Below are 26,012 nucleotides of genomic sequence, written 5' to 3' on the forward strand. Positions count from 1 at the left end.
GAGAAATTACGACTTGTGCGTACAAATACAAATATACCATTCGTATATCGAAATTATACTACATATCGATGTCTCGATCTCTCGATGTTTCGATCTCTCGATCCCGATGTACCACGTGTTTACAGGCAGAATTGATGCTCATCTCGGTATCTCTGTTCGCCTGAAAAAACTGAAGATCGGTCTCAAAAAGTGCTAACAAAGTAATATTACGCAATGCACGCACGCAGTATAAATTGCATTTATCTGTGCCATCTATGACATTAGATATTGCATTAAATATTAACTTTTGTCCGAAGACTGAATCAAAATCGAAGAAGTGGCATATCCCAGGTTACAGCCGGAGTAAATTTACTTGGTTTGCCGAATTAATTTCGTTTAGTACAAAATAGATCTGTTTTTCTATAAAAAATGATTCCTAGTCGACAAGCGATTTTATATCTGTATCGAAATTTAATTGGAGAAAGCAAGAAATGGGACTCGTATAATTACAGGTAATATATATAGCTACACGTATTCTGTTCTTATATTCGATAACCCTCATATTAAATTTTTCTAAAAAATGCTTCTTTGACGTTTCTCAAGATAATATTTATGAAAAAATCCAATTCTATTTCTAGAATATCTATGAAAATACATTATTGCAACTGTGTTCATTTTAGGTTAGAAAGAATAATTGTAATATATATATATATACATTTTTTTCTACTTTTCAGAATGTACGCCCTGCGAAAGATACGATACGAGTTCAAAGAGAACAGAACGTTAACTGACAAAGAAAATATTAGACAGTGTTATGAAAAAGGACAAGAGGCACTGGCAATAATCAGGAGACAAGTTATACTAGGCCACCTTTACAATACTAAACCATTAGTGATTGAAACTAAAAGCAAGTTACATGATGCACCAATTTAGGATATAAAATAGTTGTAGGCTAAATATTTAAAGTTGTAACATTGATACACATTGATATGCATCTCAAAATTTGTAAAGAGGACATTTCTTAAATTGCGTAACTTTAAATTTTCAAACTCGAAATATCAAGTGTAGCATATCTTTAATTAATCTCATTATGAAATATATATATATTTTTTTTAATATTACAAGACATGCATGATTAAGGAGATGTAATAATTAATAATTAGTTGTTAATAATTAGTTGTTTAATTATGAAGAAAAACGACTATTTGTTCATTTCTTTATAAAATAAATTTTTATGTAATTCTTTATGTAAAATAAAGATACTCTTAAAGATACTTCATTCTTCATCACTATGTAACTTATACTGAAATATTTTCTTATTTATATATATGTATGTAAAATTATATATTGTAAATGTTCAAATTTTTAAGAAATTAAATTTGTTAATATAATACATATTATAATGTGTGGATCTGTATAACATAAGATTGATGGTTTTACGATTGACAATTGTGTATTACAAATAATTGAACAGGATCATATCTTAAAAATTATTTCTGCAAAAGAATAATTAAGAATAATCTCATATAAAATGTTAAAGAATAAAAATGCATTGTGAGCGCAGGCGCGGTTTTCACGTGTGTCATTACCCCCTCCTTGCTGCTCGTATTCATTCTGGCAACTACTGATCAGCTGTTTCGAGATGACAGCTGATTCAGTCGTCCAGTGCGTTGCATGACGCGATTCGCGATGTAGTGGTTAAAGTATCGCATTAGGTGTCTGTGCGTCTTACTATAGGAAGAAAAATAATTATCGCCGAAGAATGGCTACGAGGAATTTGACGGAGCCCTTCGTACTGATGCGAAACAATGCTCTGCAGACTAGGCACATCTACGCCGAACAGGTGCATGCTTAACTTAACCTGTATCGCCCTTGTGCAAAATTGTACTGCGCATTTTTCGTTTTCGTTGGATAATTTTCGCACGACAGTCATTCGGTATCCTTTTTCAGAGTCTTACCGATCGTGTGGCACTAGTGGATTCGGATTCCGGTGGCTCCGACAATGTCGAACTGAAAGGTGTTTGCATGGACAGCGGCGCACCACCCGTCTGGGCGGACGCCTTGGAGGAGACGCAGTATGTCTTGAGCAGATTACGCGTGAAAATAGATAGCTTAATCGAGCTGCACTCCAAGCAGCTCACCAGGCCCACCTTGGATGATACGTCTCAGGTTTGTTTGAGTTTGCGGAACCAATTGTAAATATGTAGCATCACTAGCTGGATTTAGAAGAACCCTTTTATCGACATGTCTCGTACAAAAATATATACCAAGTGAAAAATTGTCCCGTATAATAATTATACAGGAAGGCTTTATAAAGTATAACATTATACACAGGAAGAAAGACAAATGGAACAATTGACACGAGAGATTGGACGTGCGTTCTCTAATGGTTATAGACAAGTACAAACAATTAAATCAGCTGGAAGGCATGAAACTAAGCCTGCTGAACGTCGATTAGCTGCCAGTGCAGTAATGGCCCTTTCAACTGCCTTACAGGAATTAGGTCTTCGATATAGATCAGCACAGAATCATTACTTGACACGTATGTTCTCTTTATATAGCTAATAAAAATGAATAATTAAAAAGTATGCTACGAAGCTGCAGCATTTTATTTGCGTTATATTCAGTTATAATGAATTCTTGCAGAAGTGAAATCGAGAGAAGAAAGGAATAGTCAGTTCTTTGCAGAAGATCAGTCTCTTTTAAATAACGTAGCAACTGATTCTTGGTTGACAGAATCAAATGAAGCAACTGCCGATTATTGGCAGATAAATGAGCAAAGACAAGACTCGGTTTTATTGCAATTGGAGGAACCTGAAGATAGAATGAAATTAGCATTGGAAAGAGAAGAACAAATTGGAAATATAGTTCAAAGTATAGGAGACTTAAAACACATTTTCAAGGTAAATTACATGCGAAATCATTATAAATACTTATAATTGATACTGATTTTAATATAGCAAGCAAAATATATTGCAAATTCTTTCATCTGAAGTACATATTTTTTCGATATTTATTCCATTTATTGTCAATAACAACATTGATAAAGTTTCGGATAAAATTCTGGGTTTTTATTATGCAGGATCTTGCAGTAATGGTAGAGGATCAGGGTACTATTTTAGATCGGATTGACTATAACATCGAGCAAACGCAAGTGCAAGTACATGAGGGTTATAAACAATTAAAGAAAGCCGATTCATATCAAAAGGCTAATAAAAAATTGTACTGCATTGTTGTTCTTGCAGCTACTATTATATTACTTAGTTTTCTATTTATTATATTCAAAACATAGAAGTACTTATAATTAAAATAAATGTAAAAATATTGATACACTGTTGGTGTTTATCATCGTGTTCCATAAAATGAAATATCTTTATAGAATCTGCGTTATAATGATGGAAGCTATTTTTTATTAAGACAGTATATCCAGTCTTTTCTCAAATGTTATACCAACAAGAAAATTATGTATTCTAAGATTATGGCAGATCTCTGTTTATTTTATCTGTTCCCAAATTAATCTGTAAGAAACATTTAAACTATGAATGTGGCATTAATATTTTTAATCAATGTTAATTCCTATTTGTATAAACTAATTTTTAAACCAATTTTAAAATATCATTATAATACATACAATTTTAGAGGTAGTCATTTTTAATTTTTACAATATATTATTAAAGATAATCATAAATAACTTATATAATAAATAATTTATTTATTTCTCATTTAACTCTATATATTTTTATAGTGGAAAGATAAATTATTTTTATTTACATGTGATATCAATAGAAAATACTGCGGTATGACTTTTTATATCTGTATTGTGTGTTTTAGATTGTTAAACAAAATCATTCCATGATAATAAAAAGATAATTGATTGATATATATATATATATATATATATATATCTTAATATATGTTACTTATTTTTCTTGTATATATAATATATACATAAGATAGTCCATACATAAAATATTACAGGCTGTTTTCGATAAGGACAAACAGGTGCTCCATTAGATTCTCCAAAGAATAGGGGCAATATCTTATTTTTTTTTAACAGAACTGCATATCTTTTCTTATATACATAAATTGATTTCTTATGTAAAAATATGTATCTACAACCAAATATAATGTGCTCAAAATTTGTTCTATTTAATCTCTTTCATTGCAATTTTTTGAACATTGCACCTCCTATCACAGATTGTATATTAAGTATTTTTGTTATATTTATACATATGCTTTATCCCTGTCTTATTGTTTAGCTAATCAATATATCTTAACTATTGTATCAATAAAACTTCTAAAAATTTCACGCACATGTTACTATACTATATAAATCAACAGATTTTTCAATGTTTTCTCCAATAGCTGCTTTTGTATATGCTATAGCACTTCACTTTGCCGCTAATATCAAATTTGTTTTAACATTGTTATGTTAAATACATTAGGCTTATAATATGTAATCTGTCATACACGTTTATATACAATGTACGTTTGTGTGATATAAAAAAAACAATATTTTTTTCTTTTAATGGAATATTATTATATAAAAAATATAATAAAAGTACGAAAAATAGAATGTTTTTTTTCTAATTTTTTCATCTTTAAGTAAAATGAACTTAATATAACATGTATAAACCATATATTATAAATAAGATCATATAAACTGCAAACAAGTAAACATTAATTATAAACAATAAGTAAATTAAGTATAAATAAGTACTACTAAGTAATAAAAAATAAGTAGTAAATAAGTTAAGTATTAAATAGTAAAAATAATCATAATATTTTGTACTAAATAGGTAATATTACTGATGTATAAGATACATTAATAATAGAGTATTAGCCTATTCTATTAAAGAGTAATCACAACTTATTATTAAGAAATGTAGGGACATATTACAGCAAATTAAAAAGATGTTATGTTAAAAATTAATACACAATAATCACTGGATTCACATTGCGACATTTGTTTACATTCACAAATTGTTAGAAAATAATAATGCAAAATGTAAAAATGCGCTTTTACATTTTAACTGTTTGATTGCTCTGATAATATATAATTCTACACGTAAAAATAAAAATGCTTAAAAATACTATAATGTACTAAAGTACTAAGTAGATGTGCATATAAAAAAATATTTAATTATCCATTAAAAGGATAATCTTAAATATATTCAATAATTCAGAAAGAATTTATGTCAAGAATTTCGTTGTATATTATTCGATTTTTTATAAAACTAGTATGCTACACACACACACACATGCTATATTTTCATTAATTTCTATATACTCTCTATGAGTGGCAAATTTGTACAAAGGCTATCTCTGTGTAGATGATGAATTATTTAAACTATATTGTTGTTACTGTCTTCTATAAATAATTTTCTTATCAAATGGAATGTTAAGAAGTGCAAATAGATTTACAACAGATCTAAGATAGCATCTGAACTGTCATTTTTTCAGCACATCGCTTCACCAAATAAACATTGATCTCTTTATCTTGACTGAAATATTTCGATGAAACAATTAAATAGTTATGATTATATATACATTTAAATTTCGATTAAATTTTCTTATGAAGAGCTAATACATGCTAAGGAATATAAAAATAATTTTAAGTATGTACATATATAAATCGATTAAGTAAGTTTTCAGCATTCACACACGAGTTGAGCAGTAGAAGTCACACAATTCTATTGTTTCAATACGCTTGTATATAAAACAACTTTGCTAAGACACGATCGGTTCGCGTGAACGGCTGACAGATCTCTCAGATGTTGTACTGCACAGGATATGCGCAAGAATTCCGAGTGCACCGCCCAGAACAAAGCGAACAAAGTTGTTGCCGGCTAGAGGTCCCAAAGCATAAAGTCCCTTCGTCGGCGCTTTGGTCACTTCGTACGTGAAATCATCAATTTCGATTGGATTCGATTTATTATCAATCGGCTTGTCCGCGTGTTTACTCAACCCTATACCGTTGCCTTCCAAGTACGACAGATCTGGTTTGTATCCTAAAATGTGAAATTATTCAACACACATATTACATCCTATGGACTTTATGATTGTTTTCATGCAACATTACATCTTGTATCGATAGTTCTAAACTTATAAAAAAACTCTACTATTATATGGAGAAAATGATCTCTTTACCTTTCCTAAATTCTCTTTGCTTTATTATTATTTCTCAATTATTTCTCTGTTCCATTTCTTAGAGTATTTTTTTAATTACACTTATAATAATTATAATCATTTATAACAATAATAACAAAAAGTAATTTAGCATATGTTTTAACTTTAAATTTTACAGTCATTTTAAAGTTATTCATGATTCGATATATATTAAATCAGCTATGATAAGCAGGAGAAAAAAATTATTTTTATTTAAAAAAAATGATCTTAAAAACTGAGAAAAATGACCTTGAAAAGAAAATTTTCCGTGCACCATATATGCTCTTCGAAGTCATTCAAGTTGTGTTTAAAATATTTTTTTATATTGTCAGAAATAAAAAAATAATTAGGTGTCCTGTTTCTGATGGAACATCCCATATATGCTTACCGATAAGTATAGCCGCAACAGACACTTCAAACGTGTGCAGCTGACCGTCCGGAGCGGAAAAGGTAACTGTCCTTCTCGTCGTATTCATGTTTTCGTCCTCGCGATTCTCATCGAGGCTGACAAGCGTGTATCCCGGCAGCGATTTGTACAGAGGATAATTTGTACCTCCGTCAGCCATCATTTCGTATACCTTGTGATATTCCGGATATATGGAATTCGGCAACCATTGTAGTCGATCGTAACTAGTAGTTATCCTCTCGGCGGTTTCCTTGCCCCATTCGTTCGATGAATTGCGGAATGCGTGCAAGACGGGTATCCCTCGAAAACGTGCTGCCATAATCGCGTCGGCCGCACTCAGACCAGCTCCAACTACCAACACTGGTAGCATCTGTTCGTCGTTCGAACCTACATCTATTTCACCTACGATTATAGTAATTTTACAAATGAGAACAAATCGAAAATAAATTATATAAATTTACGGATAAATGAATAGATTTTATATAATCGTGGAAAAAGAGATAATCTATAATCTTTTGCGTTTACATACCACGTTCGCTGACCAAACGTCCCAATCGCGTCTCAAGATCGTTGAGATCGTGCGTCACCCAGTCGGGATGCGTGTTCTCCCCCGGAATGCCTAGGTGATTAGATAAATCGGTCGTGCCGGTCGCGAGAACCGTCCTTCTACACCGATATCGAAATCGCTTTCCACTTTTGTTCTCGTATCCGTCCACGATCCAATTGTATCCTCCTTTACTCTCGGGCGAATCGGAATCCGATCTTACCGAAGTAACCGTAGTCCCGCTGTAAAACGCGAATCGCTTTGTGAAATTTTTCGCGTCAAATAATAACTAAATAATAAGATTCGTACTACTAAATACTTTCAGCACGTACCATCGAAAGTATTGTTTCAGGCCTTTTCTGCGCACGTAATCCTTGTAATAAGCAGCGACAGTGCCTACAGAAATTCGACTGGACGCTTTGCAAACGCTTAATTTTTCCGGTCGCGTATACGCATTGTTCGCCTCGGATAAAACCAATTCTCGTATTTGTTCGGCATCGATGAGTTTCTCCCAGTGCCTTAGATCCAGATCGGGGAGAGACATCCATCGGCTCAGACTGATAGTTAGCACATTAGGGTCCATAGACTAGAGAGATAATTATAATTAAAAATTACTTTTAATAAACATTTGTTAAGAGATAAAGATATTGCTTGAACAGATGATTATATTTTTAGTTTTACCATTTTTCTTATCTATCAAGACTTATTTATATTTTACTTCGCGCACAGAATAACATTTGTGTCTACTTATTTATGCAAAACTATACAGAACGAAAGAAAAAAAAGGTCACATTCGGTACCTGCCAGGCACCGCCAGGTTGGCCCTTGCCGAGGACGACGTGGTCCACGACTCTGTGTTCGGGATACTCGTCGGCGGACCGCCAGTCGAGGAGCGAGGCCACGTCGAGGCCGGCGTCGACGCACGGATGCTGCAGATGGTCCATGAGAAGGGCCAACGGTCGACCACCGCCCCTGCCCTCGATGCCAGATGACAGGCATTCGAGTTTGCAACGCGTACTGCGGGCCAGACCGCCTCCCTGCGTTCTGCCAGACTTGCCGCATTGACGCCGATTCTTGGTGACCGCGTCGTCCGGATCCTCATTGCCGGTGTTCGTCGTGCAGAACCGCAATCGCGCCGTCAGCATATCGTCACCGGGATGAGGTTCGCCGGTATAATAAGGCCAGTTGCCAGCAAGCATGTACGATAGGCATATTCCGCTCGGTCCGTTTCCTGAGGATCGAAAAAGATCGTGTAAAATCGTATAATCCTTTTACAAAAAAAATATTTTATTCTTATTGTTTTCTCTATTCGGGAAAAATCTCTTTTATTTACTTGTTCAACATGAGTTTATGAATTTACGCTGTCGATTTTACAATAAAGAATTCTAGTTTCAGTGAATATTAATTTCAAACATCGATGACAAAGAAAAAAAAATATTCGTCGATCTAGTATAAAATTGCATAACTTGCGCATTTAAAAAAATTGTCAAAATCCTGAGAAACTAAGGGTTTAATTTTAAAATATAAAGATTATATAATAATATTAATCGTTTTCTCTATTCGGGAGAAATCTCTTATTTGTCCCACGAGTTTATGAATTTACGCTGTCGATCTTACAATAAAGAATTGTAATTTCACAGTGAATATTAATTTCAAACATCGATGACAAAGAAAAAAAAATATTCGTCGATCTAGTATAAAATTGCATAACGTGCGCATTAAAAAAAATTGTCAAAATGCTGAGAAAGTAAGGGTTTAATTTTAAAATATAAAGATTATATAATAATATTAATCGTTTTCTCTATTCGGGAGAAATCTCTTATTTGTCCCACGAGTTTATGAATTTACGCTGTCGATCTTACAATAAAGAATTGTAATTTCACAGTGAATATTAATTTCAAACATCGATGACAAAGAAAAAAAAAATTCGTCGATCTAGCATAAAATTGGATAACGTATGCACATAAAAATATTGTCAAAATATAGAAAAATTAAGGGTTTAATTTTAAAATTATAAAGATCAATTTTATATTTTTTTTTTCGCACTCACAATCTACGATAAATCAAGATATAAAATGTATAATAAAATTCAAAAAGAATATATTTTTTTATTATTCTATTGCTCTTTTTGTGTTCTTTTTATTAATAGAGCCATTAAATCATCCGTTCATAAAATTAATAAATCACTCATGTCAGAAAATATGTATAAATATATTCTAGAATATTTTGTATACTCACCTATGATGACAACATCTTTATAAATGACATCATTATCATCGATCTTAAATCCGTTCTGCATTTTTTTTGCCTCTCCGATGTAAACGGATTCACTGCGATTCACACTCATCAGTCTATTCGAGTGCTGCAAAGAGAGTTACAGAACGATGATTACTTTGTTACAAACACGATTACATAATATCGCGTGTACGACATTTTAATAGCACATCAGCACAAAATTGCCGAGTAATGAGACAGTCGAGTCTACCATTTCCCTTGACACCGCGATTAATCTGTAAATTGCGACAGAAATTTCAACATTCATAATCATTTGTAACTGACAGACACTTATCGTTGAGCGATGTCGATTATTTTTTCCTGTGCATGTAGATAATCTCGTATAATTTCGCACGTATAATATAATGAAGCAATGGAAAGAAACATATGTTTGTAATGACTCTTTTGTTGCGATAAGTTTAATAATAAAACAATAAATATTATATATAAAGTATGCAACACAATATAAAGAAATATTTGTAATAATCTTTTCGTATAAGTTTCAGTAATAAGTCACGAATCAATAAATTATAATCAATTACTAACATATGAGTTGTATACATTTTCATTGTGTCAATAATTGAAAAAAAAAGATAGCCGAACTACGCATGATATGAGATTTTCTACGCATTAATCTATTGTACAGCGTGTAAAAAAGCCGATAAGATAAATCGAGACACTTCTTTCATTGAATGACGTTGCGGTTTATAAATGTATTGTCATAATAAAGGATATCAGGAATATCCCCTCGCTGCAATTAATGTGGAAATGTGAATCGTTACGTCATAATGAGGAAATTATGAATCGTCTCGAATGTATCGATCACGAATTGTTGTGATCAAAAATGCGAGATCTCGAAACTAAACGATAATCAAGCTATAAAGTAAAAGTCGTAAACTTTATTCTCTCATAAACGACCTTCGTTAACGTATATATTTCCTACTCTCTAACACTTAATCGGTTCCAAATACAATTACAATATATAAATCGGTAAATCTTCTTGCCTATCAAGCATTAAAAACATTTTGTGATTACCTCAGAAAATCCAATAAAGAGCCTTTCAAATAAAAAAGAATATAAAAGAGATAATAAACTTAAAAAAGTTAGCAGATAAAAATAAAAATGTGTAGATATAAAAATATAATAATATAATAATATAATACATAATAAGTATAATATACTGAAAAAGTAAAGAATAAATAAATATATATATAATAGAGAATATAAAAATTAAATGTATATTCGTTCGCATTTGCAGACGATTCACTGCATAAAATGTAAAAAGCATTATTGAAAAGAGTGTATATATAGTTAATAGGATGCATGTACATTATATATACACGATTGAGATCCATTTATGTGCATAGCTTGTTCTTGTCGCTTCTACTCGGGATAACCTGTTCCGCAAATAAACGAAAGGAACGTCTCGTTAATTTGTACCGTGTACTACCATGATCCACTTTCATAATGACGCTTATGGGTTAAGAATAGAGCAGCATCACGTATTCGTGAAGATCGTCGGCCGAGACAAAAATTGACGGTGGTCTAACATAGATTTCATCGTAAAAGATTATCGTATTGCTGAACAAATTTCTACTAAGCAAAGAAACAAGTAAAATAAATATTTATATGGAATTGAAACTGCTCTGCGAAATGACTGTAGGAAAAAGATAAAAAAAATGAAAATAAAATTATATATGCAGGGTGTCCCGAAACTACCGCGAGATATTTTAAAGGCAGATTCTCTGGCCAATTTAAAAACGATTTTTCCTCAGCGAAAATGTCGAGGCACCAATAATTTTCGAGTTATAAGCGATTAAAAATAAAGGGTTTCTCGTAAACTGAGCCCTCTAGAAATATAATATTAACAAAACCACATTCTTCAATTAATTTTAAGTAAAGTTTCTTTTAATAGAATTTTAATTTAAGGCTTAGTTACAAAGATACATGATGGCAAAAATTGGGAACATGCAAAAAATGATGGTCTCCCTCGACATTTTTGCTGAGGAAAAATCTCTAAATGATCCCAGGAATCTGCCCCTGGAAGATTAATTATGAGTTTTGGGACACCCTGTATATAACAGAAATGAAGAATATACAGCATTGTTGTTTTTCTTTTATTTATCAGATCCACGCGCGATATTCCGTCGAGGGAAAAAATTATAGAACTTTCATAGAATTTCTCAGGGAATATGAAGAAATCTTATCGCGAAATCAAAGACACGATTATTGCGTGCGATATCGATCGATACAATTGACACTGACTAAGTGTGAGGGATTTTCTTAGTCGACAATGAGCCATTATTCGCAGCGCGTTACAAATATTCGCGATCGATTTACATATACTCTTGCATATCATCGAAGCGACTTTACTCGTTGTATCTCACGTAGGGGGAAAAAGCTGAACATTAATGGATACTGACAATGTAATTTACCTTCGTGAAAATGACATATGTCACACATAGGAAACATTATTATCGAAAAAAAATACTAAAGAAATTATTATCGTTATCTATACGAAGGGGGGTCTCCTACAGATATTAGTCTCAATGAATATTAATAGTATTATCTCATATCCAGTGTTGTGCTTAGATGATTTTAAAATTAGCTAGATAAATATGAGATAAAAATATGTAAATTCATCTTAGATAAGATAAAGATGATTTTATTTTAAATATATATAGATAAAAGATAAAATTATATGACGATTCATCTAGATAACTTCCAGATAATATTATTTTTAAAATCGCTTATGTAAACAGTTAAAAAATGTAATGTAAAATAAAAAAATGAAAATTATAGATATAAAAATATATTTATAGTTTTATTTATAAGTTTCTATCGTTTACTGCTCAAGTTCTATTACTTAAAATATTTTCATGTGCTATGAAACTCTAAACCAAATTATCTGAATATTATGTTAGATAATTTAGTAAAGATAACACTTTTTTTTATCTAAGATGCAGATATAGATAATACATTTTTTTATTATCTATATAAAGATAAGATAACGCCAAAATTTCATCTAGATGATCATCTATATAATTTTATTTAGATAACAGCAAACACTGCTCATATCTCATTTGTGCTGGGAATTTCTCACTTCCAGAACATTCATAAATACTCGGAATTTGATATCTAATATGTTAACTCTAGATAACTTTATCATTGTGGAATAGTTGTGTCTCATTGAATTGAATAAGTGACAAAGTTGACATGGTATAGACGCAAAAGTAGAAAATGTAAATATTTTTTCGATCAGACGTATTTTTCGCAATTTTTTAAATTTATTTACTTAAGAGTGTCGGAAGTGGCTCTGAAAAAATATGAGGTAGGATTGACATGAATGGAATAAAGAAAAAACTCGTTCAAAGTCCGTTGAAATCATGAAATATATAAAGGCACTATATGTATTATATTAACGATCGCAGACTAAATCGATAAGTTATACCTGAATGCCTCTTTTTGCGAGATATGTATAAGTACAAAACGATGTCTTCGCGTTCAAGTCAACTGGTCACTATTCCCTCGATATATATATAGCGTTTATCTAGTTTATACGCACGTTGTTATATTTATAAAGAATTTACTTTACATGAAATTCTCTATAAAATCGCGATTGAAATTTTAATTACGTATTAAATATCCATAATATGTTGCATCTATATTATATAAAAATTTACATGTGTATGTAAGATATATCTTATATTTAATACATGTTACGAAAACTAGGTCACATAAATATTAATCCGCAATTCATTATACGGGGGATGTATCTCTATAGAATGAAACTTTAATTATATGAATCTGATGTTTAATATTTTATCTATAATATGTTTTCAACTTTGTGATCTCAGATGTCCCGTCTTCAAATGTGTCGAAAGCTGTATAAATATTGGTCCAGGTGCGAGTAGCTACTTTATAAAGGTGCGATAGACGATATTAAAGACACACGCACACACGCAGTTGAATTAAAAAATCGTTAAATTTAGTGTGTCTGTTATTATATAACACACAATTGTATCTGTAATGCAACAAGTATCTTCACGACGCCGTAACAGGTGCGTTTATAGATATATTTATACTTGTAGGCCAATGAAATTCTAAACGTCGGAGCTTCGCACATCTTCTATTCTTAATCAAAGATTATTCGCAGCAGGAGACGAAGCGCCTGGACGAAATTCGGTTAAGGGGGGAACCTGGTTTAGGAGGCTGAAAAATACATAATTTTTAGAATTTTTTTTCTCAGCTAAAATAAAACCAATTAATTCCAAATTTTAGGCACAGTTTATTACACATTTAAATTATGTAAAATAATTTTTTTATTAAAAAATATTAAAGTTTTATTTAAAAAATAAAGCTATATTGATAGCGCTCATTTTTCACTGTGTACAACCTAGCGATCGTAATTTTTGTCTGAAACAAAAAAACCAATTCATTTCTTTAATGTTATATTATTACCTTCTATTTAAACTAAAAAAATTAAAAGAAAAGCAAAAATTGAAAAACTTTTACAACTATAAAGAAAGAAGTTACAATTTTCACGAAAAAATTGCGACTTTTCTTTACAAAAAAAATAATCTAATTTAACTTTTCTCAAAAATATTTTAGTTTAAATAGAAGGTAATAATATAACATTAAAGAAATGAATTGGTTTTTTTGTTTCAGACAAAAATTACGATCGCTAGGTGGTACACAGTGAAAAATGGGCGGCTCTATCAATATAGCTTTATTTTTTAAATAAAACTTCAATATTTTTTAATAAAAAAATTATTTTACATAATTTAAATGTATAATAAACTGTGCCTAAAATTTGGAATTAATTGGTTTTATTTTAGCTGAGAAAAAAAATTCTAAAAATTATGTATTTTTCAGCCTCCTATAAACCAGGTTCCCCCCTTAAGACACTCACGAGATGTTCGACTGATCAATCAATGAGTCATCAATTCTAGCACGAGACGACTCGATGATCCTTTGTCTACCTGTACCGAATATCGCACCATCAATCTCGACGTTTCGCGACGTTTACAAGGTTTACGTTAATCTTGCGAGAAAGATTAATCAACACGAGTGAGACGAACTAGCGCATTAGAGATCACCAAGTATTGTACGATAAGTTTTTGGAAGATTAAATTTTTCTTCACTTATTTACACATGCATATAGAAATTAGAGATAAAAGAATGCACTTTCTAAAGTCTGAAGTCGCATAAATATCTCTTAAAGTCGTATATCTTTATCTCTAAAGTGATATATCACGAAGTGCATACCGGTCTGTTGCACCATCTTTTTCTTGTTTCTATCGGACTCTTTTCTCTCTTTTTTCTTTTCTCATATATGCCTTGAATTCCAAAGAAAGCAAAGGAAAAGAAGACGATTTAACTTGGGTAAGTCAGTCACGAAATATCGCCAGTTACAACTTCTGACCATCGGTTTCAGAATGATAATTTTATTGTTAGAACTGAGATCAACCTCGCAGAAACTTTTTTCGTCTATTTTTTGTGACGTTTCGCAATCTTATAGCATATTAAAAGATTATTATATGTATTTATCACACAATCTTCTTTTTTATCTCCCTTTTTAAGCGATCCGAGAATATTTTATAAATTATCCTCCACTCTTCTCTAAAATTTAAAAAATTATATCTCAACTCTCTATATTTATTAATATTAAAGATCTTGTGAATAATTACAAAATTAGATTTCTATATTATATTTGAGATAATTTATTAATATATTTTGAATATATTCTTTAATAGGGTATCCGTTTTGTTTATATAAAATATATACGCCGCACAAAAAGGTATCAATTATAAATCAAACTATCACTCTTGAATTAAATTGATTAGTTTGAAAAGAATTGAGACTTGCTATTTTAGCTTAGAAAAACATTAATGATAAATGCTGAAAGATACTGATCTAAATGAGAATAGCTGCTACATAAATTCGGCGTCTTAAATTTCGACGTCGGAAATGATTTTAAAAGAAAGATGATGCATAATTTGAATATATCTTTGTTATCTTATGCAATAAACAATATAGGAATAGAAAAAAATGATAAGCAAGATTGACCAATGTGTAATTTGATGCGTGATATGGGTTTATCTTTCTTATCTTATTCACTAAAACTAAACAATCGGAAAAAATGATAAGCAAGATTTATACGACGCATCTGAATGTGAAGTCAGTTTGAAATATAATCATTTAGTTTATCACAGCCTCTTTTAAAAATACTTTCAAATATATAAAGAACTTTATATGAGCCGTTCGAGCTGAGAATAAATAACTTGAAGTTAAAATTCTTCTTTGATTTTTGATCAATGAGTTGTTGATTTGTCATTCAAGTATATATGATCGAAAACGATGAAAAGTCGATGAAATATTTCTTCGCAATCGTATTTGTTTCATTCTTGCAAATAATTTAATGAATGACATTATTGATATTGGCAACAATTTTTGCCATCAACTTCATTAATAAATAAATTGCAATAAGCTTCCTTAATTTTTGAGTGTTACGATTAAATGCAAATAATCTTATTGATATGTACAATAAGTAATTACTTATCATACACCTAAAAGAAATAAATGCAAATTGAATGATACCGTGTTAATTATCAGAAAAGGGGGAAAAAATATCGACGATGAATGTAAATGCATGCAGTATTTCTAGAATAATGTGATCGATACCGCGTGATGCGTTCTGAAAAATTTGATTACGTCGATATCTGCGAAATGTACACGTTGCAGACGAATATTAATCAATTTCACCGGACGATTCAATAAAAACGTGGGAACGTATGGGGCACTGTTGGTTCTTATTTGACGCATCAATTATCTCAACGTTTAACCCGCGTTATTATGGGTTAACTTACACAAATTTGCCCGCGGTATATTAATCGTGATGTTATATTACGTTCATTAACCTAATGTGTACGAACGTGACTCTATGACGCCTACGTCTACTCTTGTACACAATTATAATTATAATATTTATCATTCGTGCGCGCGCTTTGAAGTATTAGCCGGCGAGCAAATGAATCACGCTGATCAATAATTTCCATATTCATTTCATTAGATAAGATTATGTTAGATTGTAATTTTAATTAAATCGAGCATATTTTTCAATTAACAATTTGCACAGAAAATTCGTGCACTCGTAAATTTATTCATTTTAAATCACCTGATGCTATCTTTGCGCGAATTCACTTCTCCACAGAGTTCTTTGCTACCTTTCATTTCACGTTTTATGAATTCACCGTTTTATGAATCTTGTTCTCCGTGAGAGACAAGTTATCGGATCTTTCTGTGCACGTGCCAATTCCACGAGGATCATCTCAAAAGTCATCTCGAATTTCGGTCAATGGCAAAAGCAAGTAATACATACTTTGCAGAACTTCGCGCAGCATATGTAATTGCGCTTTTGATGCAAAGATCGATAGTTATGTAACGCACACGTTCGCTACATTCGTCTTTTACAGCGAATCAGATGTATTATTATGCGGTAATTTTGCAACATGATACAGCACAATTTACAAAGTCTCCACGTGCTGTGAATATACATTATTCAAATTCGTTCACTGCAATCAGAAAAATGCAAATTGATAACTTTATTATCTCTTATATCGCGCATGTTTATCTTTTTTGTCTTATTTCTCACTTAGCAACTTGAAAATATTTAGCTGATGACTTAATGTTCTCGCGTGATATGTGATAAAATTATTAAGAATTTATTTCCGCATATTTTATTTGATATGTCAAATATAATATTATATATCATATATATTAATATATTATTTTATATATCATATATTTGAAATTGACATTTTTTGCGATAGCTCGATAGGAAAATTAGTCGTGCCTCCAAATGTTTTTTTCTTATTCCAGTATCTTGCTCTTGATAAAATAAATAAAATATGATATTCGCCATTCGATTTATTAATAAGTGCTTTGAAATACTTGAGACCGCGCATGTATTTATGGCGAGCATAAATTAATGTACATAGCACGAAAGTTTCAATATTTCGATAATCTTATTGCGCAACAAATAACTCCGATAAATCTCGAGTTTGGGATTAGTTCTTTTTTACAAGTCACCATTTGTTCCCACACCTGAGAGTGCACAATACATGTTCAACCGTAGTTCCGTAAAAATTAGTGCGTTTTAACTCATAAAGTATAAATTAGAGTTTTGATATAAATTTAAAAAAATTGTACTGAAAGTATTCATAACGTTAATTTTTTAATGAAGATTCCTCATGCAAACCACACATCTTTTGAATATTCGCCAATCTCGATGGACTAAAATACACGCAATTAAATTATACTATCTAGGTGATAAATTTATACCCACCGGTCGTTGGCTTTTATAATGAAATCTTGTGAAGCCAAGATGAGATTATGATTAGACACAATTTCATAGTTTTTAGAAATTTTCCCAAAAATTATATCATGACGCATATAATTATAGATTTACGCACAATGTATTTTATTCTTGTCGATATCACGATTGTTGTCAATGAAACATTAACTTAAGATATATGTATAAAATAGTATATTAATATTATTACAATCTGAGAGTATTGATATTAAAATATTAATAGAAATTATATCAAATTTCCAGTTTCATATAACTTAAATAATATTTAATGTTAATGTTGACATCTCACTATTTCAGATATACGATTAAAAATTTAACTATATGATTACGTTAATTCCCACTTCAGATTAAAGTTTCTTATTACGAAATATAAAACTTTTCCCGCTCTCAAAAAGTTCTCAGGTAGATAACTAATGAATTAAATGGCATTGCATGCTCCGTTCAGTGCACCGACAATTACCTTACGATATGCTATATATCGAAAAGAGAGCACGTGACCAAATTATATCGCGAGAGTGCAATTTCTCGTGAGTCTATCGGAAAAGAATTTTTTAGCGATAATTCATTCTATTTATCCTTTAATCTACCGGATTGCGTATAATTACAATGTCTGCGCGAGATGACATGAATAAACAATGACTTGACGAATTACTGAAGCGGTAGTTTGCCATTACGACACTAATTAAAGAGTAAAAGTAAACTTGTAACGTAAATGCACACACATAATAAGATCTTATGAAAAAAATGTTAATTAAATTTTTATTTTATTTCTAATTAATAAGTATATGATCGTTTTCCAAAATTTTCTGCTTATAAAGATATAAAATTAGAATTTAATAAACTTTCAAGTATGAAAAATATAGATTTTTCTCTGTGTCACGTTTCTTAAGATGAAATACAAAATTTTTTATATTCATGTAATACAATTTGCGTCACGCGAATCGCAAGAAAGATCTTAGAAAGTTCCGTGATGTATGCGCAACACGTTTTTCCCATTTCCTTTTTATTTTCCGACCGTCAATCATACTGTCACTTTATACCTTCTTCGATATTCAGACGGATATATAATTGCGGATCGATAAAATAACTAAATTGCTGTCCACGACGTAGCTGTTTCTCATGTAGAATGTCAAAAGAATCGCGCGTATATATACAAAGATCCTATTAAAAAAATAGAAAAAAAAACGAAAAAAAATTGTGCAAAGATATAATTATTACCATACTCGTTCTGTCTATTCAATCCACTGATTTTCCTGCTGCTGCTCGTCGAGCACTATTGTTAACCGATTACCGAAGAACGCACAACCTTCGTCGAACGATGATTTCCGGAGCAAGAATCGTGACAGTAAAGTTACTCCTCACCCGGCTACGGTCGGCGTCGTACTGAAACGTGCACGCTTATACACACGCTTTTTCCGCGGAAGCGGACGCGTATCCGAAGGCCGCGCGATGAATGGCGATTTCGCGAGGTAATTTCAGCCGCGAGATATTAATCCTCTCGGTGTACGACCGTCATGGTACGATGCGTTTGCGATACAACTTTCCTATAATTAGTAGTTTTTCTCCACATAGGAAATCAGAGATTTCTTAGAAAAAAAAAATATATATATATATATATAGAGAGAGAGAGAGAGAGATACGACAAAAAAAAAGAGAGATGATTATATTTTGTAATTATTATGTATGTAGATATAAATATTATATCATCATATAGACATAAATGTTTTATATATATCCAGTGTTGTGCTTAGATGATTTTAAAATTAGCTAGATAAAGATGAGATAAAAATATGTAAATTCATCTTAGATAAGATAAAGATGATTTTATTTTAAATATATATAGATAAAAGATAAAATTATATGACGATTCATCTAGATAACTTCCAGATAATATTATTTTTAAAATCGCTTATGTAAACAGTTAAAAAATGTAATGTAAAATAAAAAAATGAAAATTATAGATATAAAAATATATTTATAGTTTTATTTATAAGTTTTTATCGTTTACTGCTCAAGTTCTATTACTTAAAATATTTTCATGTGCTATGAAACTCTAAACCAAATTATCTGAATATTATGTTAGATAATTTAGTAAAGATAACACTTTTTTTTATCTAAGATGCAGATATAGATAATACATTTTTTTATTATCTATATAAAGATAAGATAACGCCAAAATTTCATCTAGATGATCATCTATATAATTTTATTTAGATAACAGCAAACACTGTATATATCATATTAATAATTTATAATAATTATATTCTTTGTAAATCTAACGAAATGTGCTGTGGTATAAATATATAATACAATAATTATATATCAATATAAATAAAACATCTACGTCAGATGTTTTATCTTTCACAGTTAATTTTTACCTGACAATTATATATTGATAAAATGATATTCAGAAGTAATGTGTGACTAATCCTAGGTAGTAAAAAAACCCCGTTGTTTTTTCTCATTAAGACATTTTAGCTTCATTATAATATAACACAGGTATCGAAAAAGTTTATGTATTCGACATGTTGACCGCGGTCTCCGTTATTATCTCTAATTGATGCCGACCAAGCAGTTTTGATTATATATAGGATGAGTTTTTTAACTCGAGACTGCAAAATATCTGGAAAACTAAGCATTGTACGAAAAAATGTTCCAAATAAACTTTCAATAGTTTCGAGAGTGCAATTCTATTCCGCAGAAATTAGCCCCCTTCCGCCCCCTCTAGGGGGTGGGACTGGGGGTAACTTTGAAATCTTAAATGGGAACCCCTACTTTTTATTGCAGATTCGAATCCATCAAGAATCGAAAAAAATGGTTTAGACAAAATTTACGTATTTTTGGACGTAGAATTATATTAGATTCCGCAGAAAATTCCCCCTAGGGGGGAGAATTCCCCCTGGGGGGGGCGGAAGGGGGCTAATTTCTGCGGAATAGAATTGCACCCTTGAAACTATTGAAAGTTTATTTGGAACATTTTTTCGTACAATGCTTAGTTTTCCAGATATTTTGCAGTCTCAAGTTAAAAAACTCACCCTGTATATATGTATAGCAAAAAAAAGCTTATTGCGATGTATTTCTGCGGAAACACATCACAATTCTGCCAAGTTACAATGTTACATCGAGAAATAATGTTACATCTTCCTTATACATTATATGTATATATATTGGTCGTTCCTTATCGATCCAAGCTATCCACATACGACATCGATAAAAAGATAGCCGGGACAAACGGTGTTAAAAGTTAAATAGCATCACCCTTACACAGCGCCCCATTTTTTCTGTAACCTAGAAGAAAAATTGCACCCCAGCTATAACTTCGATTTTTAAAATATTGCAATGAATATTTCTGTAATTAAAGAAATTTAAGTCCTCTATTAGAGCGAGCTGATAAAAAATAATTCACGAATTGTGTTATAACTATTTATATTTTTTAAAATTAACTAAAGATTTTCGAACATATTGTATATACTTATAATATGAAAATACTGATATACTAATTCGTTGACGTCATAACACATTAGAACGTAAAAAAATGACTATCTTTTACGCAAGAGATAAGGGCTCGCGGTTTTTTCCCAACATATAATATATATCCGATTCTTTAATATCATAAGCCTTTAAACCCTCACACAAAAGTAGACTTTTACAATTAATTTTAAAATTAATCTTTTACAATTTAAATTGAATTAAAAAATATATTCTATATAGATAGAACAGAAGAAAATAAACAAGATATTATATGCGTAGACAAAATTCGTTAATTTTTACAAAATATAACTTTTATATGATAAAAACTGTGAATTAAAGTTATTGGGATGAAAAAAAATACTGTTTCGTGTGATACCAATAAAATAAATTTCAAAGAGATTACAATAAAATTTAGTTTTACTTCTTCGGGTATGAGTCAAATCTGTGGATATTTTCATCGCGTTGTGTTTTCAAGTATATTCGATCATAAGGTTATCAAATTATCACGATGTCTAAGTATATCTTCTAGCATTAACGAGCGAGTTAACTAAATTGTGGAATTAGAAAGAGACCTAGAGGAAGAGAGAGAAAGGATATACAATCATTATCACTGCGGTTACAGCAAACATCTTTTCGCACTAATAACGCGAGTAGAAATGTATTTCAAAGTGATTAAAATAATGTTCTGTTTAATGGCAAGGTTTCGAATTAACATTTCTTAATCACCGAGCATTTAAACTACAAAGTTGCAACATCATAATTCTCGTATATGATAAATACAACGTATGACATTAACATTGATTATTAATTATTAAACTATATGTCAATCGAGGAATCTAAATAACTTTGAAACAATACATCTAGCCGAAATATATAATTCGTATAATATATGACAAAAGTTACAAATTAATGGCTCTTTAGTTCACCGAAATGTAACAATTATTATTTTGTTTGCGAAAATACTTGGAGGAAAAGAAATATTGATATCACGCGAGCTATAAATAGGAAATAAAAACGAATAATTTTCTCATGCGTAATCTCTATCAATCATTATTTAGTTGATCAATTTATTAACTTAAACAGTTTTTTTCTTGTGACTACTAGTCTGTATAACTACGCAATAAACGTAAGGTATATTAAATTAAGGTTATTTAATTTTATACGCAATGTATAAATAAAGCTTGCGAACGCAAAGCTTACGCTCTTGTGTCGTAGTTAATGAATTATTTCCAGATATTATAAAAAATGATGTAACACGTAAGTAGAACCAGTAGAACCGTCATGGAAGAGCCGTCTATATTCCGAAATTAGAACAACTATGCATACATATGCATATTCAAAAGCGCGCGTAGTAGAAAATTCAATTACTATTCAGTAGATATATGTATATCCTGATTCTCTCTCTCTCTCTATCGCGCATTTCTGATATCCTTAAATTAAATTTCCCTTAATGTCACAGACACTTTTTATTCGCAATTTATTGCAAATAATATATTTTTAAGAAACCTAAGAGAGAGATATGTAAATAATAAATCGTATGTGCAAATATATATCGCAATATAGATATAAACATATATACTGCTGTTATTTTTTATGTAGCTATATACCGATATAATTTTTGCGATAACTGCTTGTTAAAATAATGCGATATAATTATATCGCTCAATGATGTCTATTAATTAATATAATCACGCATTTGTAAAATTATAAAAAAAAAAAGATTATGATGCATATTTTAATGAGAAATGAATAAAAAATTTGAAATATATATAAATGTGCGCAAGAAAAACACTTGATTGCATTACGAACTTCGATTTTTGATAATTTATAATTTAATTTATACAAATGTTTTTGAAATTGAAAATAAATTTTTATCTACAAAGTAAATACCAAGCGGCAAAAATGAGAAATATAATCTATATTGTTAAGTTTAGGATTAAAACTGCAATGATAAATATTATCGAATCTCTCTCTCGTGGAATCGAATTACACGAGAATTAATTTATCGCCACAAAAATCAGAAGAGTCGAATTACATTGGCTTTAAATTTTTCTTCGTTTAATATTTTATCAAATTGTGCAATACCGTACACACACATTCAACATAATCTTCTATAGCTATAGAGGAAAAAAATATTACGAGATTTATGTCATGATTTCGACCTCAAGCTTCACAAAGGCAAACCAAAGAATGAAACATCTATTTATAAAAAATGCAAATTATTAAAAATGAATATATTCGAAATTTTCATATTTTTTCAGGAAAAACAAGTATTATATTTTTCATTTTTACTTCTCACATTATTCCTTTTTCATTTTTTTTTAGATACGTCTATCTGTTTATGTTGTGCTTTATATGTCATAATAATTTCTATATATAAATACTTTACATGATCATATCTGTAAATGTATTGCTAATATTATAATAAGCTATACTCAGTGTTTGCTGTTATCTAAATAAAATTATATAGATGATCATCTAGATGAAATTTTGGCGTTATCTTATCTTTATATAGATAATAAAAAAATGTATTATCTATATCTGCATCTTAGATAAAAAAAAGTGTTATCTTTACTAAATTATCTAACATAATATTCAGATAATTTGGTTTAGAGTTTCATAGCACATGAAAATATTTTAAGTAATAGAACTTGAGCAGTAAACGATATAAACTTATAAATAAAACTATAAATATATTTTTATATCTATAATTTTCATTTTTTTATTTTACATTACATTTTTTAACTGTTTACATAAGCGATTTTAAAAATAATATTATCTGGAAGTTATCTAGATGAATCGTCATATAATTTTATCTTTTATCTATATATATTTAAAATAAAATCATCTTTATCTTCTCTAAGATGAATTTACATATTTTTATCTCATCTTTATCTAGCTAATTTTAAAATCATCTATGCACAACACTGGCTATACCACTTGCTATAATATAAAATTAATATATATTATTATTAATTACGCAAGTTATTATTATGATATTTGATCATTATTATCAATTATCAAAACAATATTATTTTTTAATTTTATTAATATATGTATATTATTAATTACGCAAGTGATATATGATATTTGATCGATTATCAAAAGGATACTGGACGATATTAAATGATCTATTGAATTACCTGGTCTATCCAGCGTGCAGCATCATCGTATCTAATCCGGATTGCAGACTCTGATCCGATGTGTCGCCCGGAAGTTCCACTGGACATTCATGCCGCGAACATTTTCGGTGCGATTGCCAAACTGATGAGGGACGTTTTCGCGTATCATGATGACGAAGGACGCCAAGGAGGCAAAAGGGTTGCAGTATCCACCTGGTGAACGCGCTTATCGCGATTATGCTGCACGCGGCTGACTTCGGACTCCGGCCGTGTGAGATCAAAGTGATGTCTCGCTGGATCTTCTCGCGAAATCGCGCGACTATCACGTCGTTTTCGTTCTCGGGGCAGAGTGCTTTAAATTCCGAGACTGTCGTCGCCGACACACCTCGTCCCGGCCATTGATTTTCTTCTATTCCGCTGCGGATTACGCGCTTTCGCCCCCGATGTGTACATACTACTGGATGCGGCTTGAATGTAGCCGCAGGCGCCGCTCGCGTCATCGGTCGAGTTGGCGCCCTCGGCGCCATCTAGCGGTGGAATTTGGTACTTTTTCACTCCGATCTGTTTTACCCACACCTGGTGGGTAAAACATAACCACGCAGGTTCCATCAGGTTTGATCTATATCGCACAATAATAAACATTCCTCTTCAATTGTTTTTTTTTCTAAATTCCGAGTGTTTTTTTATGCTTGCTCTGATGAAGAATAGTTGAAATGGTATTGTATTTGATAAATTGAGTATACACTCTTGAAAAATTCAAAATTTTCTAATTTCGGTAGATGAAATAATCTATATCTTGAAGAAGAAATGTCATTAAACATTCATAGCCTATTACGATGTAAAGAAACATGTATCAACTTGCTGCATAAATATTTGGAATAAGGTATAAATCTTTGCTTATATCGATATACGAATATTTCTTAAGTTTCTTTATATAAAAGTTTTTTTATTCAGCTAAAAATCTTGATCTATCTTGATTTTATGTTTCTCTCAATACACAATGCATTCCATCAAAATGGCGTGTATGTATCTTTGTTATATTTACATATCGTATTTGCATATGAAAGCTTTTCTATGAAAGTACAATAGACGTCACGCAAAATGGACCTGATGGAAGCGTTTTCCGGCATTCCGATGTCTCATCGACAAACCGGATTTAAAGGGATGCTTTGAAATTTTTACCTGAGCTCCTCATTGCTCATCCGCTATCTAACGTGAAACGTAGACGGCACTGGAACGCAGGTGCATCCCCGTTGTATCAAAACAGGTAGAATATTTTCGAAGATTACCTCTCTGGCGAACAAGCATGAAGAAGTAACACCTGCCGCGCAGTACAGTCCGCGAAAAATTGACGGACGCCAGTTTTTTCACCTAGCTAAAAAAAATACAAAGAAAATATATTTCGGCATAAAAGCTTTGATAAGACAAATTTTAATTTGAGATTTGCAAATTCTGATAATTTTTATCTCGAATAATTTACTCTATAAATAGCCGTAAAAAATATGTGAAAATTATTTGTACTGACATATATATGCTGTCATATATGCGAATAATTACTAAATAATTATTTTCTGCGCGATTACAGGTGCTAGTAATCAGCGAAGGAGACGACCTTTCTTCCGTCGACACATAATGCATCGAAATGGAAATTACATGCACCACACGCTTCTACTT

At 30.8% G+C, this 26,012-nt stretch overlaps 3 protein-coding genes and 1 long non-coding RNA gene across 6 annotated transcripts; 2 read left to right on the forward strand and 2 right to left on the reverse strand.

The window, feature by feature from the left end:
- The first annotated feature begins 117 nt into the window (after positions 1 to 117).
- Bcn92 (LYR motif-containing protein bcn92) lies at positions 118 to 1,253 on the forward strand. The gene is made up of 2 exons (XM_083053188.1): positions 118 to 491; positions 714 to 1,253. The coding sequence occupies exons 1-2, from the start codon at positions 409 to 411 to the stop codon at positions 910 to 912; spliced, it is 282 nt and encodes a 93-aa protein (XP_082909314.1). The 5' UTR covers positions 118 to 408; the 3' UTR covers positions 913 to 1,253.
- A 343-nt stretch (positions 1,254 to 1,596) lies between these two features.
- On the forward strand, positions 1,597 to 3,360 carry Syx16 (syntaxin 16). Its single transcript, XM_083053169.1, has 5 exons — positions 1,597 to 1,822; positions 1,930 to 2,148; positions 2,314 to 2,521; positions 2,626 to 2,882; positions 3,062 to 3,360. The coding sequence occupies exons 1-5, from the start codon at positions 1,742 to 1,744 to the stop codon at positions 3,269 to 3,271; spliced, it is 975 nt and encodes a 324-aa protein (XP_082909295.1). The 5' UTR covers positions 1,597 to 1,741; the 3' UTR covers positions 3,272 to 3,360.
- Positions 3,361 to 4,806: 1,446 nt separating this feature from the next.
- Positions 4,807 to 24,740, reverse strand: LOC145944635 (oxidative stress-induced growth inhibitor 1). Of its 3 annotated transcripts, none has more exons than XM_083053134.1 (7): positions 24,360 to 24,740; positions 9,336 to 9,459; positions 7,898 to 8,328; positions 7,430 to 7,683; positions 7,083 to 7,339; positions 6,536 to 6,955; positions 4,807 to 5,990 (listed from the first exon to the last, which is right to left on the reverse strand). In XM_083053134.1, exons 1-7 carry the CDS (start codon positions 24,444 to 24,446, stop codon positions 5,710 to 5,712), a joined length of 1,854 nt encoding a protein of 617 aa, XP_082909260.1. In that variant the 5' UTR covers positions 24,447 to 24,740; the 3' UTR covers positions 4,807 to 5,709. The 3 variants fall into 3 exon arrangements, with proteins under 3 accessions (XP_082909260.1, XP_082909262.1, XP_082909261.1); XM_083053136.1 differs by lacking the exon at positions 24,360 to 24,740 and adding an exon at positions 18,969 to 19,192; XM_083053135.1 differs by lacking the exon at positions 24,360 to 24,740 and adding an exon at positions 18,964 to 19,191.
- On the reverse strand, positions 24,693 to 25,926 carry LOC145944661 (uncharacterized). The gene is made up of 2 exons (XR_014426710.1): positions 25,521 to 25,926; positions 24,693 to 24,957 (listed from the first exon to the last, which is right to left on the reverse strand). It is a non-coding gene; the product is annotated as an uncharacterized LOC145944661 (long non-coding RNA).
- Between the last annotated feature and the right edge of the window lie 86 nt (positions 25,927 to 26,012).

Source organism: Prenolepis imparis, unplaced genomic scaffold (assembly GCF_030444845.1).
Source record: "Prenolepis imparis isolate NDT839.2.m4 unplaced genomic scaffold, iyPreImpa1.0 SCAF_13, whole genome shotgun sequence".
Taxonomy (NCBI): Eukaryota; Metazoa; Arthropoda; class Insecta; order Hymenoptera; family Formicidae; genus Prenolepis; species Prenolepis imparis.